General features: G+C 43.3%; 4 protein-coding genes across 4 annotated transcripts; 1 reads left to right on the top strand and 3 right to left on the bottom strand.

The window, feature by feature from the left end:
- Positions 1–786: 786 nt before the first annotated feature.
- L199_004399 (uncharacterized protein) lies at positions 787–2956 on the bottom strand (the record flags this gene model as incomplete). Its single annotated transcript, XM_064890126.1, has 9 exons — positions 787–1026; positions 1109–1185; positions 1262–1547; positions 1618–2080; positions 2165–2317; positions 2388–2438; positions 2520–2597; positions 2665–2680; positions 2773–2956. The coding sequence occupies 9 exons, from the start codon at positions 2954–2956 to the stop codon at positions 787–789; spliced, it is 1548 nt and encodes a 515-aa protein (XP_064746198.1).
- Positions 2957–3881: 925 nt separating this feature from the next.
- L199_004398 (uncharacterized protein) lies at positions 3882–7466 on the top strand (the record flags this gene model as incomplete). Its single annotated transcript, XM_064890125.1, has 14 exons — positions 3882–4017; positions 4101–4150; positions 4214–4367; positions 4426–4683; positions 4758–4931; positions 5010–5028; positions 5097–5244; positions 5332–5436; positions 5517–5753; positions 5831–6090; positions 6164–6456; positions 6546–6865; positions 6929–7017; positions 7079–7466. The coding sequence occupies 14 exons, from the start codon at positions 3882–3884 to the stop codon at positions 7464–7466; spliced, it is 2631 nt and encodes an 876-aa protein (XP_064746197.1).
- Positions 7467–7527: 61 nt separating this feature from the next.
- L199_004397 (uncharacterized protein) lies at positions 7528–10844 on the bottom strand (the record flags this gene model as incomplete). Its single annotated transcript, XM_064890124.1, has 13 exons — positions 7528–7804; positions 7875–8172; positions 8229–8320; positions 8397–8467; positions 8535–8630; positions 8708–8926; positions 9008–9200; positions 9296–9564; positions 9676–10078; positions 10165–10229; positions 10292–10499; positions 10580–10676; positions 10748–10844. 13 exons carry the CDS (start codon positions 10842–10844, stop codon positions 7528–7530), a joined length of 2385 nt encoding a protein of 794 aa, XP_064746196.1.
- Positions 10845–11109: 265 nt separating this feature from the next.
- L199_004396 (ATP-dependent protease La) lies at positions 11110–14845 on the bottom strand (the record flags this gene model as incomplete). Its single annotated transcript, XM_064890123.1, has 14 exons — positions 11110–11299; positions 11375–11434; positions 11499–11641; positions 11709–11783; positions 11858–11999; positions 12070–12275; positions 12343–12598; positions 12672–12756; positions 12809–12900; positions 12974–13075; positions 13220–13483; positions 13577–14316; positions 14401–14471; positions 14617–14845. The coding sequence occupies 14 exons, from the start codon at positions 14843–14845 to the stop codon at positions 11110–11112; spliced, it is 2655 nt and encodes an 884-aa protein (XP_064746195.1).
- Positions 14846–15354: the final 509 nt, after the last annotated feature.

Here is a 15354-nt window from a genome sequence, read left to right as displayed (position 1 = left end):
ACGAAAAAGTAACAAGATCCGAATAAGAAAAGCTCAAAGACATGACAAGGCACAACTCTATTTCCTTATTCCATTTCCGGAACCGCATTTACATTTACATATTCATCTGTTTACTCGTTATCAACGTACCAAAATCATGTCAACAATCGTCTGTACATTGTGAAAGCGTTGAAGAGAAGACATCGGACTGATACGGAGATGCTAAGCTATAGCTATCATCACTGTCGAATAGCGAATGATGCTCCACTTGCTCCAAGATCAATCAAATAATCAATCAATCAGAGATGGATGAAAGGAGTCGTTTCTGTTTTTCCCAAATGGATAAATTGAGAATGATCCGCACAGACGATGATCAGATCAATCACGCACTGACCTCACTGACTCGCCTCGTAACCTCACTTCGGTGCTGTGCACTCACTTGATTCTGCCCGCCAGACCGCAGCAAATCTCGATAGGGCTATCATGAAAGGAGGGTATGTTTTATGCGCTGATATGGGTTTATCGCAAGATGATGAGGCAAGAGTCGATCGTTCATCTTAATAGTCAACCGGTCCATCCCCTAATGAAAGTTGCATGACAGTGAAAAGATACTGAATAATAAAATCAAGAGGAAGAGAAAGAACAACGTTCCTAATGCTGTAGCTAATAGCCCGTATCAGATTTATACGAATACTCAAATTGACAAACTGAATATCAACGCCACCCTCTACCATTCCACTTATATACCCACAAGACTCGTACACAATTTTACTCTTATCTTACTTGGTTGTTGGCGAAACTTACATCTTAGTAAGAATATCTGAAATGAGGATTTTGGATATCCGTCAAATCATTCTCACCATTGATCTTACCCAACCTTTCCATCTCTTCGACAGTCAGACCTGATTCCCTAGCTTGTCTATCTCGTTTAGCATTGACGTAGATGTAGTAGAATCGAAGGATGAAGATGACCACGAATGTTAAGCCGAAACAGATGGCACTGGCTATAAGACCTGGTCGATACAATGGAGCGTCTTTGGCTTGGTACTAAAAGTTACATTACAACATTAGTACTCGATACGTTCCTTCGCTTAGTACGCGACGAAAGTTCAAAGACGAACAAACTTACCAATTGAGATCCAACAATGTTACCTACACAATAACCTACGAAGGACATAGTAGAAGCTACTGATTTCTTAGTTCGTCCTGTAATTTTCATCCATTTCATCAGCCATCAACCTCTACTCAAACACTTATCTTCAAGCAGAAGAAAGAGACTCACCAGCGACGTTTGAAGGTAACATACTCCAACCCATGAACACAGCAGTAGAGTAAATAGACATGCACAACAATCCACCCCATTTCTTCCATCTGTAAGCGTGTTCCTGAGGTAAAAGGGCAGCTACCAAGAGACCAGCCGTTCCGGCAATCATCGAGAATGCCATATAGTATGTTCTGGTATTTTTGTATTTACCAGCCAAGTATCCAGAAAGTACGTTGAACGATCCTCCCATTGCTCCTCCGGGCATGTTAAGTAAGATCACTTGAAGGGAGGTGAATCCGAATGACTAATAAGACGTAATCACAGTATCGTCAGGCTACTATATTATACGGTAGATTATAGCGTCTTGTACGTACTTTCGTTACAATACCACCGAAAATACCGTATCCACCATTAGGTACGTCCGCCAAGAACGAAATCAAGAAATAACAATAAATTTGAGGATCCAAGAAAGCTTCTTTGACTTGTGACCATTTCCACTCGGATTGACCTCCTCCACCACTTTGGTTAGATACAATTCGGGCTGCGGCCTGTTTCTTTTGTTCGGGTGATAACCATCTAACTTCATCGGGTGTGCCCAATAGGAAGAACAATACGATTGCCCAAGCTGAAGTCATACCTCCGAGGAACAAATTGATACTTCTCCAAGCTGCTATTCCACCATTGTTCTGAGTAGCCACTCCTATACCGTATGTGACTACTCCAGTGAAAATGGCGAAGAAACCATTTTGAGCCATCCAGATCATAGATCTCATACCGTGTTCTTCACGTTTGTACCATGATGCGACGATCATCAGGAATCCAGGGGAGATACATGATCTATTGTAGTACAATTGGTCAGTTTTGGATCTATAATTCTAAACCTTACTGTCTCCGAAAAGGCGAAAGCTTGAAGTCACTCACTCAAATGCACCAATAAGTGTTCGAAGAACCATCAGACCCGCCCAGTTCTGACATGTAGCAATGAGCATTACCAGAGCACCCCAGATGAAAACCGCAATAGAGAGGAATCGACCGAGTCTGACTTTTTGCATGATATAGTTCATTGGACCTTCACTACGATTATTGTGTGGATACGTAAGCACATTGAATGCCAGATCTAAGGATACTGTAAACGTCCACTTACAATACCAAATAGGCCAAGTAGAAGATGGTGGACAGCCAAGCTGTTTGTTGGCTATGATACCCCAAATGTCAACCACCCCTTTTTGCATGAGAATGAGAGGTTGGAAAGGTGTGGACTGAATAGCTCACTTACCCATGAAGATGAGTATCAGTAGCGATACCGAACAGAGTCGAGTTCGAGATAGATTGCTTATCGGCATATTGAATACCACTGCGGATTTTGCAAAGTGAAAAGTCAGCATATCTTCAATTTGAGAGCTGTACATCTATTTACTTACTAGGTCATAGCCATAACTACGATAGATCAGACCAACCATTCCATCAGTATTACGATGACAATCAGGATTGTTACGATCGTATTATTATGATATGGTATTATAGCTCACTAGGCATAAGATACCAATCGATCCTCTTCAACAAAATTCTATTCTCCTCTACCGTAAATTCCTTTTCGGCATCAACAGCAGAAGCATCCAACAAGTTGGGTTCGGGTCCCTTCTCATCTCCACCCAAATCGTGGAGGTCTTGGGACTTGTCTTCGTATTTAGGTAAAGGTAAAGGCGAAGTCATCTTGAGTCCTAATACAGTATGTATCAAGAATGACAAACAAAAAATATCGTTTGAAAATTGGTTTACCAGAAGTAGATGAATTGGATCTCGGCCTGAAATTTTTGTCTTTCACAGGTGGGCCCTTATATATCGTAGATTACACAGTTTCTTCACCGGGTTGGATCCAAATCGATACGATAGGGTCCGATACGATACGATACGATACGATACGATGTGAAGAATATGGGATGGGTTGGGATGGGGTTAGATGGTGCTCCGGTACGATATCCCGAGACCCATATTTTGACTGGGCTACGAGTACTAGACGAGATCGGTCATGTTCCGATAGAACAGCAGGAGAAGACCTGTCTGTCAAGTGACCATCGATAGGCCTTTCAGCGAAGGAAGAAGAGACAGATCTGCAATTTGCAGAAAATTAAACATTGTTGTTGTGCAAAAGGCAAAAGAGAGAGAGAAGTGGAAATGAGACGCATAAACACCCTATCGGAATACGCGATAAAAATGGGAAAAATATAAGCCACCAGAGATAACGTTGTAGGAATACCCGAAATTCGGCGTCGAGCAAAATATAACTGTCGAATCTTGCAACTCACCCTTCCCGTTCTCTAGGTGACACCCTTCCTGTTGTGGAAACCCTACGCAGGGAAGAAAGGAAAGACAGTACGGAGTGAAGCCGATAGAAAGCATCTTCCTCCACTTCGATGAGCGATGAATCAGATTACATTGCCGGTTGGTCAATGATGTCGGCTAACAACGTCGAAAGCTCAATGCAAAACCGACTGTTCAACATGGACATTGAGGACGTCCTTTGCGTGTTTTAGTGATGTCTTAATTGTGTCAGTCTGTTTATAGTCTCTAAAAGCTACAACTTGATGGGAGCTAACCCGCCGCTCGAAGATTGAAATACATTTGACCATCAACCAATATGCCTGTAGCAGTACGTTCAACGTTCAACGGACAAGGTATCGAATCAAGCAAGATCAGATACAAGCTATTGGATGTAGAAGAAGTATTATCAAAATTATCATTGCCGGAGAAAGTATCCTTATTGTCTGGTAAAGGTATGTTCAAATGCCTTCAATGCTCAGTGTAATTCTCGGTAAGGAGTATGACTGAATGCGAAAATCTTGGGTTGTTGGAATAGATAATTGGCATACGAGAGATATACCCAAACTCGGCATTCCGTCTTTACGTGTGAGTCTCTGCCTTCTCATTATGGCTCACATTCGATTGTTCACTGATGGGTGATAAATGTAGTTATCGGATGGACCGAATGGATGTCGAGGAACGAAATTCTTCGAAGGTGTACCTGCAGCCTGTTTCCCTTGTGCAACCGGTCTGGCAAGTTCATGGGATGTAGATTTGGTGAGACGGGTAGGAGTGGCTTTGGGAGATGAATGCAGAGCTAAAGGTGGGTCTATCATTCTGCCTTAAGGGAGTGCTGCTCACCTGGTGTTGTTGTCAACCAGGTGTACACGTATTACTTGCTCCAACGGTTAACATGCACCGTACCCCCTTGAATGGTCGAGGGTTTGAGAGTTTCTCTGAAGATCCATTACTCAGTGGGATCCTAGCTGGAGGTTTCATAAGAGGTTGCCAAAGTACTGGTGTAGCAGCTACGTTGAAGCACCTTATATGTAATGATCAGGAAACGAATAGAGTAAGCTTCATCCTGATTTCACCTTCTGTACACGGTGTAGAAGCTAATACTATACACCACCTGCTCAGTACTTAATAAGCGGTGAGCCCAACGTGATACTGTAGATGATCCAGCACTAAAATGTATTTCCGATATACATAGCTGAAGTGGACGAACAATCTCTACGAGAGATCTACTTAAAACCATTCGAAATTGCAATTCGAGAATCGGATCCTTGGCTGGTCATGACGAGCTATAACAGAGTAAACGGTAAACATGCTTCTGAGACGAAAGGAGTGATAACGGACTTGTTAAGGAAAGAATGGGGATATGAAGGTGAGTTTTACCATACCATTGTCTACGAACCCATAGACTCGTTATTGAGGCATTATTAAAATGCGTGATTTTGTGAAGGTATGGTCATCTCCGACTGGTAAGCCATAAACTTGATCCGGATGTTCGTTACTGTGGCAATCCAAGTTGACTCAGAGGACGAATCAGGCATGGGACATATTCGACCGACGAAGCCATCCAAGCTGGATTGGACCTCGAGATGCCCGGTCCATCTATCATACGTGGACCGGCTTTACTGAGAATGGTAACTTGCGGTAAAGTAAAGGAGTCAGAAATTGACGAGAGAGCTCGACAGGTGGGTGTCTACCTGATGATCGTGTAGAGGAAGGTCAAGACTGGAACTGAGAGCAATGCTGATTGTATTATACATAAAAACAAATAGGTGCTTCATCTGGTCAATCGATTGATACCATCTGGAATACCAAGTGAAGCAGAAGAGAATGAGAATCCCAGTCCTGCTGTGGAAGTGATGAGACAATCTGCAGCGGCAAGTTCATTTGTATATAACAAGTCAAGATGTGCTATGACCTGTATAATACTGATGAATCCTGTGATTTGTTGATATAGGATGCTGTGGTTCTCTTGAAAAATGATCGCAAAATTTTACCATTACCCAAATCAGGTAAACGAATAGCGGTGATTGGACCTAACGCCGAACGAGCCCAGATATTCGGTGGTGGTAGTGCCGCACTCAAACCGACATATACTGTCAGTCCATTGGAAGGTATCAGAGCAGCTGTAGGGGAAGGATCAGAAGTGGTTTATGCAAGAGGGTGTGATGCTCATAAATTAACACCTTTGATCGTGAGCCAAACATCAACTTGAACGCTACATAGTATGATTGTGAATTAAGCTGACCAATCTGTTTGTTTGTGTGCTAGGGTGAAGAACTTCGAAATCCGAATGGACAACCTGGATTCGACATAACATTCTATAACGAACCTTCCTCTTCCCATTCTCGAAAGGCTATCCATCAATTGTCAACTACCAATTCGAGCATGTTCTTCAACGACAACTTACCTGAAAGACTAAATAGAGCATGTTATGCCACTGTCAACGCTACGTTCACTCCTTCCCGTTCGGGAATTTACGAATTTGGTGTGGGCGCATTGGGTATATCGGACTTATACGTTGATGATGTGTAAGTGAACCGATCCAGATCCAAGTAAGAATTACAATATTAGAGCTCACTTGAGGTCTTGTACATTATTTAGTTTGTTGATTGATAATTCCACTTCGCCAATTCCTGGAGAATTATTTTACGGTAAAGGATCTCGAGAAGAGATTGGCGAGATCCACTTGGAAAATGGGGTTACCTATGATATAAGGGTGGAATATGCTTCTCCGTCAGCTTCGACATCTTTCGTTGGACCTTTAGCGTTAAGCTCAAGAGGTGGATTGAGATTCGGTGGATACCTGAAATTATCACCTGAGGAACACATATGGGAAGCTGTGGAATTGGCAAAATCAGCTGATATAGTCGTGTTAGTAGCTGGACTGAATGCTGGTAAGTTTCCCTCCATTTCCCACCTTCATCTTTCTTCATCTAATTAGTCAGTGTTTTACTGATCATTTAATATCTTGGTTTTATTGTAGAATTCGAAACGGAAGGATTCGATCGTCAATCAATGTCACTCCCCCAACCCACCCTAAACCTCATCGAAACTATCCTATCTGTCCGGCAAGATAGCGTCGTATGTTTACAAAGTGGTACACCCCTCGAAATACCGTTCATCGACCGAACTAGCACATTAGTCCATTTCTTCTATAATGGGAATGAAACGGGGAATGGTCTTTCTGATGTCTTGTTCGGAGACGTTAACCCTTCTGCGAAATTACCGTTTACGGTTCCAAGATTGTTGTCGGATTTCCAGTCACATAAGACCGAGAGGAGCTTCCCAGGTGTGGAAGGAAAGGTAGGTTCCGTACACCTTTTGAGTGTGTTCTTTCGAGATGTAGTGCTAAGCAGGGATTTACAGGTACATTACGATGAAGGTGTCTTTGTTGGATACAGACAGTTTGCAACGGATGGTCCGGAATCCGCTTTCCCATTCGGTCATGGATTGAGGTCAGTCAACAGCTCGGATGAATCATGGCACTAGGGCTTATATTTGATTTGTATTTGACAGTTATACCACTTTTGCGTATCAGAATATCGTGACTTCTCGGACGACTCTTGAAATAGAGTCTTCCACATCAATCGAAGTATCCTGTACGATCAGAAACACCGGTTCAGTAGCTGGAAGGGAGATTGTCCAACTATACATCTCTCCTCCTGAAGGCGAAGAGCAAAGACCTAGAAGGGAATTGAAAGGGTTCAAGAAGAGCTCTCTAATCCAACCTGGTGAAGAGCACGAGGTCCAGATGAAGTTGGATAAAGAATCATTCGCAATCTGGGATACGTGGAAGAGTACTTGGAAAGTACCAAAGGGTAAATATGAGATTATGTTAGCTTCTTCTTCGGAGGACATTCGTGATACTATTACTATTTCAATAGAAAGTGATTTTTCATTTTAGATGAACTGTACACATCCATACTGTATATCATAGAGGTACATGCATTCATACAATTACGATATTACAACATGGTGTTGCTATTGTTGTTGTTGACATTGCTACCGTTTAAAAGATCAAACCCTTGTAACTCTGAATTATCGAACAAACTTGAAATATCTATCGTCTGATCGCCCGTCCAAGAGTCGAATGGTAAATTCCACATCATCTCTACCATTGGATCAGTTACGTTGGTCTGGCCAGCGAGCGTGTTATTACCCATGGCCACAGGTAATGATATAGGTTCAGCCATAGTCATGATAGGTTGTTCGTTATTCGTTGATCCGAAAGAATTGATCAAACTATCAGGATGAACCATCATCGGTGGTTCGCCAACAAGATCAAGATTGTGTATACAATGATAGAACTCACGAAGCTAGATCTTCCCTTAAACCAGGTAACATCCCTCCCATATTGTCCAATCGATCGGTCCAGATATCCGCTTGACTTACTGCCCCTGCTTGGTCTCCTATACTGAAGCTAGCAGTATTACCATTTACTATATTATCGTTCGAGCGAGAAAGACCCATCATATCGCTCATATTACCATTATTGGAATCGTCGATTGGTCGAGCATGTGCTTCACGCCTTTCGTCGAATGCCTTGACGAGATCTTCGAAACAATCGAGATAGGATCCTGCTATTGGGAATTGCTGGGCGTAGATGAAAACTAAACACAAGATGGGATTAGCCATCAAGAAACATCATTGAATTAGGTGGACTTACGACATGTAGAACATGAACGCAAGGCCCTGGACACGGTGGATGAGGGTAATACTTGCGGGTGGTTCCATATCACATGCAGAAGTGTAAGGCCGCTGTGAGAATATAAGTATAAAAGTAACAAGCTATCAGCGTGAATGGTGCAATTTTGCTATAAATACTCTGACTCACCTCATAAAGATCTTGCATAATACCCAAGTGGCTAGGTTCTTCGAATCACGACGAAGTAACTGACATTCAATCTATATGAGGATGTCACAGTGACTCAGTGGGCACCCCGCTGAAATGTCATGATCAATATTAACTTACATCTAAAACGGCTGCAGCGCTCGCCGCGCAATTACTCAACCAATAATCCGGCGCATCGTCTCTCGCAGCTAGGGGTCGCAAGAGGATCTGGACGCACTGTGCAACAAGTAACAATATATCGGTCAGGGTCCAATTGCTAGAAAAGGGATAGTTCCGAGGTATGAGACACTCACATTATGGTATTCAACTTCGAAAAATTCATGTGAACAATTCGGTATTCTATTATCAGGCTGTAGTGGATAATTTGATCTCCACATATTTAATTCGTTCAAAATACCTTGAATCGCATCGGAATCTTCAATATGACGTATAGGCTTATCCACCGTGTACACTTGTTCATGTATCTTCGATTTCAATTGGTTCAGACGGATGGTATGTATGAACGAAGTCATCTAGATCAAATCGAAGGAATGAAGAATAATAAGTAGTACCTCTTGACGGGTGTATGATTATCATAGTGAGACGATACTTACTGAGGTGAAACATCCATATCCATTACGATACTCTTCTCCCGGTCTATTAGTCTCAGGCATCAAAGCCTGAGCATTAAGCAATTCACAGAGTGCTTCTTGATCTGCGATATTGGCATCTAGGTTTACGGGTAATTCAATATCTATATCTCTATCCTGGATTGCGAATGGCCTTCCAAATTGGATAGCTATCATCCTATGTATGAAATCAACTATCATTAGCATGCTATAAACGAGATGAGATATCTCGAATCATACTATCGAGGCGTCTCATTTGACTGAACGACTTACCGATCCAAAATATAAGCACCCCACCATACCCTCTGTCTCATACAATAAGCTCTCGGGTCCCTCTCTCTAATTTCCTTTGAACGTATCTTCCTATGTAATCCCAATTCGATCGCCGAGCGAATAGCCAGTCCGCCAGTATGCCACAGACTCAGATCCGAGGAGGTGTGTCTGAAGGTATATACGATAAGGAGGAGTAAGGCCTGGACGGTGGTTAGTGATTGAATGGTCGATAACGGGATGAAATGCCTCAGAGCAGTGTTGAAATACACCTGGGAGACGATATGGTATCTATGGGTCAGCGGATATCATCGAGATTATAGCGCATGGCAAGGTGTTGAAGGTATATGTGGAAAGGATCCAGTAAGGACAGGTGAACCCACCTCATGCGAGACAGGGACCATCCCACTTCCAATATCATTCTCGCACAACTTCGCTCCTAGACCATATAACATCCAGAGAAAGAACGCTCCGTAATGATCTTGGACGGTCGTAGTCGTATCATTGTTCGTCAAGAGAGAGTCGAGGGGCCGTAAACCACACAATCTTTTATGGTCCGCTTGCCAACTCTGTATATTGACCCAATCCAAAAATCCATATCGAGATTGAACCCTATAATAAACCGTCGTGATGTAATGTATGCCTAGATTTTCTGATGGTGGGTCAGGTAACGGAGTTAGATTCTCATGTAGGGCTGGTGGGTGGGGTGGATGAGAAGAGGGTGAAGGTCGAGCTATACGTGGGGAAGTGGGATTGCCTGAGACGGTATTTTTGTGTTTGAGAGAACTAGCATATCATGCTTGATCAGTACAAAAATAGACAAAGCAGGTTTTTATCTTTTCAGGATGAGTTGAAAGAGAGCTCATACTCACTGCATCAACACTTTCGCCCAACCTACCCCAGAGCTTCCACCGAGGTATAACGGATCGGAGCCTCCCTGTAGTCGCAAACTCAGCAATCAACTCCTAACGAACGCATGACAGAAGGACAATTACTCACATTGAGACTCAAAAATCCCACTCCGGTAGCTAAATTATCATCCTCACTCGCACTTGCGCTCGCACGAGTATCTCCATGTGCTTGTGACGAATCCTGGGTTGTACTATGTACTTGTGGACTCTGACTCAATCCTTGTCTGCCCGTAACGACGCTTGTATTGATAAAATCCTCCAATTGTTTCACTCTATTCTCCAATTCCGTCGTATACCTGGCAAGTGCACAGAATTATATCAGTAGCAGCTAACATCGTATAGTGAAGAGTGGAAGAGAGATGTTTACCGAACCCACCTCTGAAGGTATATCTCATTAGCGCTCTTTTCGATGAATTCGCAAGGCGTATCTGCCCTTTGACAGTTCCTACATCTACTTCCATGTCCCGGTAGACCTATCCCATCTATCAGCCAATAGCTCAAAATGGTACGAGTAAGAAGACAGGGTGGGTGAATGTACACTCACATTTCTGCTTTCTACTTCTACATCTCTCACATGCTAGACCTCTTCTTTTTCTTGATGTCGAGGTTGATTCTCCGAGAGGTGAACTATCTGGAGGCATGATAGGTCGATATGGTGATAAGATAAGTATGATGGGTGATATGACTTGAGTTATCTGTTATCTTTGTTGTTGTTATTCGGACATGGTACTCAAGTATGCCGGTAAATCCGGACTAGCGTTGACAGCAAATGGTGAAACTGTCCAGATAAAAGATCTCTTATGCATAAACCTCTCAAGTACATATCATACACGTATCATACAGACAGGATAGCATACCAGTACAAATCAAACGTATATATCAAGAAAGACAATCATACAAGCGATCTTACAACCTCGCATCAACTTTTATTCTCATATCTCTCTCCCCAGCTCCGGGTCCCACCCAGATATCTTTACCCCATACTTCCTCGATCGCCTGTTCGATCTTATCTACATAAACGAATTGTATTTCCTTCTTGACTAAATCAGGTATATCTGCTTCCACATCTGGTCGATTGGTCCTAGGGAGGATTATCCTGAAATAGTCAATAATCGCAGCATCAGTCATGATATCTCGGTCAAAACAAAAGCGAAGAAATTGTTTAGCTCACTTGTTCACTCCTACTCTATGAGCACCTATCACTTTCTCTTTCACCCCTCCAATCCTCAAACTACAATAACGACATCCATTAGCTATTCCGCCGATCGAATTAGGCGACTGAAGTCGAAACTCACCATGAACCTCTTAATGACATCTCACCGGTGATAGCTATATCGCTACTTACTGCTTTACCAGTAAGCAGGCTGATAAATGCTAATACAGTTGCGATACCTGCGCTAGGCCCATCTTTTTGAATCGCTCCCTCCGGTATATGATACTATTCACCTCTGAGGCTCAGAACAATCTCTTCTTTCCAAGAGAATCAGGTCATTATCTGAACTCACATGAACGTCATACCCTTTCAAGGGATCTTGTTCAGGTGAATCGGTGATACCCAAGCTCAACGAACGAGATTTCACCTGAATCACCGAATCACTTCAGATCAACAATACCTCCCTGGGAGACGATTTGATTGATCGCGAAAGCGACGTACCCAAGTGAGACACAACTCTATACTCTCTCTAAATACCTCCCCTAATCTACCTGTAATTACCAACCTACCTGATCCACCAGGTACGAGCAGCGTCTCAATGATCAACAGACTGCCATTACCTGAACCATTATACGACAGACCACTATTTACCAGACGGCACGTGTAAATAATCAGCGTCGGATCAGTCCATCTGACTAAGAAGCTCAACTTACTTGACCACACCTGGTCTGACACCACTCTCAGGTTTTTCTCTCCCGTAATGCGATACTCCCAAAATCCTCTCTACATCTTCTACACTGACCCTGGATTCGTACCCGTTCGCATTCTCATGATGGGACGGTTCTCTTGAGATGGAATATTGAACAGCTTTGTTCCTGCATAATTTGCCAATCTGTCTTTCGAGTTCTCTCACTCCAGACTACACCAATCGTTATCAGCTATACTCAGGACATTATGCAATTTTGACGTGATTGATGTAAACGTACTTCTCTCGTATAATCTGTGACGACTTTCTCCAATACGGCTTTATCCATTTTCACTAGGGTATCATTCATCCCACATTCCTTGATTTGTTTAGGCAACAGAAACTTTTGTGCGATGGCTAGTTTTTCGGGGATGATATATCCCGAGCATTCAATCACTTCGCATCTGTCCAATAGAGGCCAAGAGATTGTATCGAGGCTATTGGCAGTGGCGATAAATAACACTTGAGATAGATCGATGGGTACATCGCCGAGGTAGCTATAAACAGATTCTCGGTACTCAGCTATGCTCTTTTAAACTAAGTAAAGAAAGGCGTATCATTTCAACTCACTGATCGTGGAAATTCCAATTCTGCGCTGGATCAAGCGCTTCAAGCAACGCAGCAGAAGGATCCCCGTGAAAACCGCCATGTCCAACTATCCGATTGTGTTAGCTGGAATGTCATCGACCTCAACAGCTCCAGCTTACCTTTATCAAGCTCATCGAGCAATATGAGGGGGTTTGAGACACAAACTTTACGCATAGCCTGTACGAGCAATCCAGGCAATGCGCTCACGTAGCTGGTTCATAATCTGCAGTCAGCTATACCAGCTTATCATTCGATGGAACGTCAGTGAAGAAGCTAGAACTGACGTTCTTCTGTGACCTCGAATCTCTGCTTCGTCCCTCACACCTCCAAGGGAGATACGATGGAACTTCCTTCCGAGAGAAGTAGCTAGTGATTTTGCGATTGACCTGTATATCGGATGGTTGTCAGCCAAAAAAGCTGTAGCTTGAGAACGAGTTAAGGAATTATGAGATATGAGATTTTGTTTTGCTTGTTGGATGATGTCCAAATCGAAATCCATCAGTCGTGGTCTGGGATTAAAATATACTTACGTTTTGCCTACACCGGGTGGACCAACCAATAACAATATCGGTCCTTTATCCCTATACACATCAGTTGGAGGTTCGTCGTCTCCACCGACCACTGGCGTATGCAGATGATTTTCTATGTTCTGTTTCCCAGAAGTTGCAGATGGTATAAGCTCTAAAAGGTTCTTTTCATCTTCCTGATCGAGCTTATCATGACTCTGATCACTCTGAGCGGAGTTTAAGAGAGCTTTCTTCTCTTGTGATTCGTCGAACAATTGTTTCTTCAGTCTATACAAATCTCTCGATCGATCAGCATCCCGTTCTTGATGTCTTTGTATGTCATATATATACACAGGAGCAAAGAGAGATTGTGTCACTTACCTGTAAACAGCCAAATACTCAATCACCCTCCTCTTGACGCCCTCTAAACCCTCATGATCCCCATCCAACCTCTTCCTCGCGCTCTTCAAATCGATCTCATAATTCTCACTTACCCTTTTGAACGGAAGGGCCAACAACCATTCTATATACGTTCTCGATACGCTATAATCTGCCGATTGAGGTGGGATCTTTTTCAATCTTGTTAATTCCCTTTGGATCGTCTCTCTTGCATTTAACGACAATTCATCTAACCTCCTTTGAAACAATTCGAAGAGAGGTCGTAAATCCTCTGGGAAAGAATTTGATCCCAATCCTAAAGGTGGTTTGGGTTTACCGCCAATAACGGAAAGCGGTTGAGGTTGTTTAGGTTTGACTATCAAAGCTCTCTCATCATCCGATGGAGATGTTGACCGTGTGAGACCTCTTGAGGTGATGAGGTCGATAAGTATAGATTTGACTTTCTGAGATCGTAATTCGATATCTGGTATACCCAGTAATTCGATTCTCGTATCTCGATCTACCTCCAGGATAGTCACGAGTATATCACATAGTAAAGATGGAGGGGAGGTGTTCATGTGGTTATGGAGTTCTTCAGGAAGTAATTTGAATGCGAGAGGTAGGATATCGGTAGTGGGTGGGATCACCGATGGAAGTGGGAGGGAGTAGGGAGATGTAGGGACGGGTATGGAAGGGAGGATCGAGAGGACTGGGGGGAGAGATCGAGGGAGGCGGATACGAGCCTGACAGCATAAGAGGATCAGCCTTGATCTCGCAAAGAACATAATGTCTTTCTGTATGTGATGAGAGGTGTTCGTGGAGCTTACCAATCCTTGTACGGCCAGGTGATACGTATCATCGTCGTTCGGACTCTTGTGGACGTTCTTGATTCTGGCAGCTGCGGGAAAATCACAACAACATATATAAGCATGTATGCCAATAAACGATATCCCTCGGTAATATATATCTATATTTGAGTAGAATTCCAGGTAGCATTGATGTACCTGGGCTCACTGATCATATGAGTGAAAAAGAACACTCACCACATCCCCACCTTCCCACCCTCCTATCTCCTTCCGCGACAGGTACGACGCCCACCATGCCTCTCTCGCCATTACCACCTTTCCCGCCTAGATTCGATTGTACGGCATTAAGCACCTGGGCGAGCTGAGTGGTGGATAGGGGAATGGTGATTCCCATATGAGGATAAAGGACTTGAGGGGGAGGAAGAGGGATGAGGGGAAGGGAAGAAGGTAGAAGGGGTGTTGTCATGGTGCAACTGGGCAAATGGAGGATAGATCTTGTGATCAGTCAGTATTGAGCACTACCTCAGCTTGAGGTTCGAAGGATGATAGTGGGTCTTCGATGAAGAGGATGTGGATGTGATGAAGAGTTGAGGATGATCGATCTAATTCATCGTGTGTCGTGTATCGTGCGTGTTATGTCCGGTTATGCTACTGTATGATTTTGCCGAGATAAACACATCATCATTCAATCGTAAATCGTGCTAATCCGTGCGTCTTCGACCTCATGGCAGCGATCGATAATACAAGCGGGCAACGATAGTGTTCAGATGGATCACAGACGGAGTCCCAGAAGGGAGTGCAAGCTGGATCGATAGAAAAAGGAAAAGCGGAAAGATCGTGCGTTTGACTTGAGCAGGCTTTGCTGTTTTTCTACTACCTGTCTGTGCCTTTGAGGTACCAACGAGACTGTATCTGAGTTATCGCTTCATGATGCGTTCTGACGATTCGCCTCCCCTGCCGATACTCGAGTCTTGG

Source organism: Kwoniella botswanensis, chromosome 1, assembly GCF_036426115.1.
Source record: "Kwoniella botswanensis chromosome 1, complete sequence".
NCBI lineage: Eukaryota > Fungi > Basidiomycota > Tremellomycetes > Tremellales > Cryptococcaceae > Kwoniella > Kwoniella botswanensis.
Note: the sequence above shows the minus strand (reverse complement) of the source record. Positions and strands in the feature narration are given on the sequence as shown.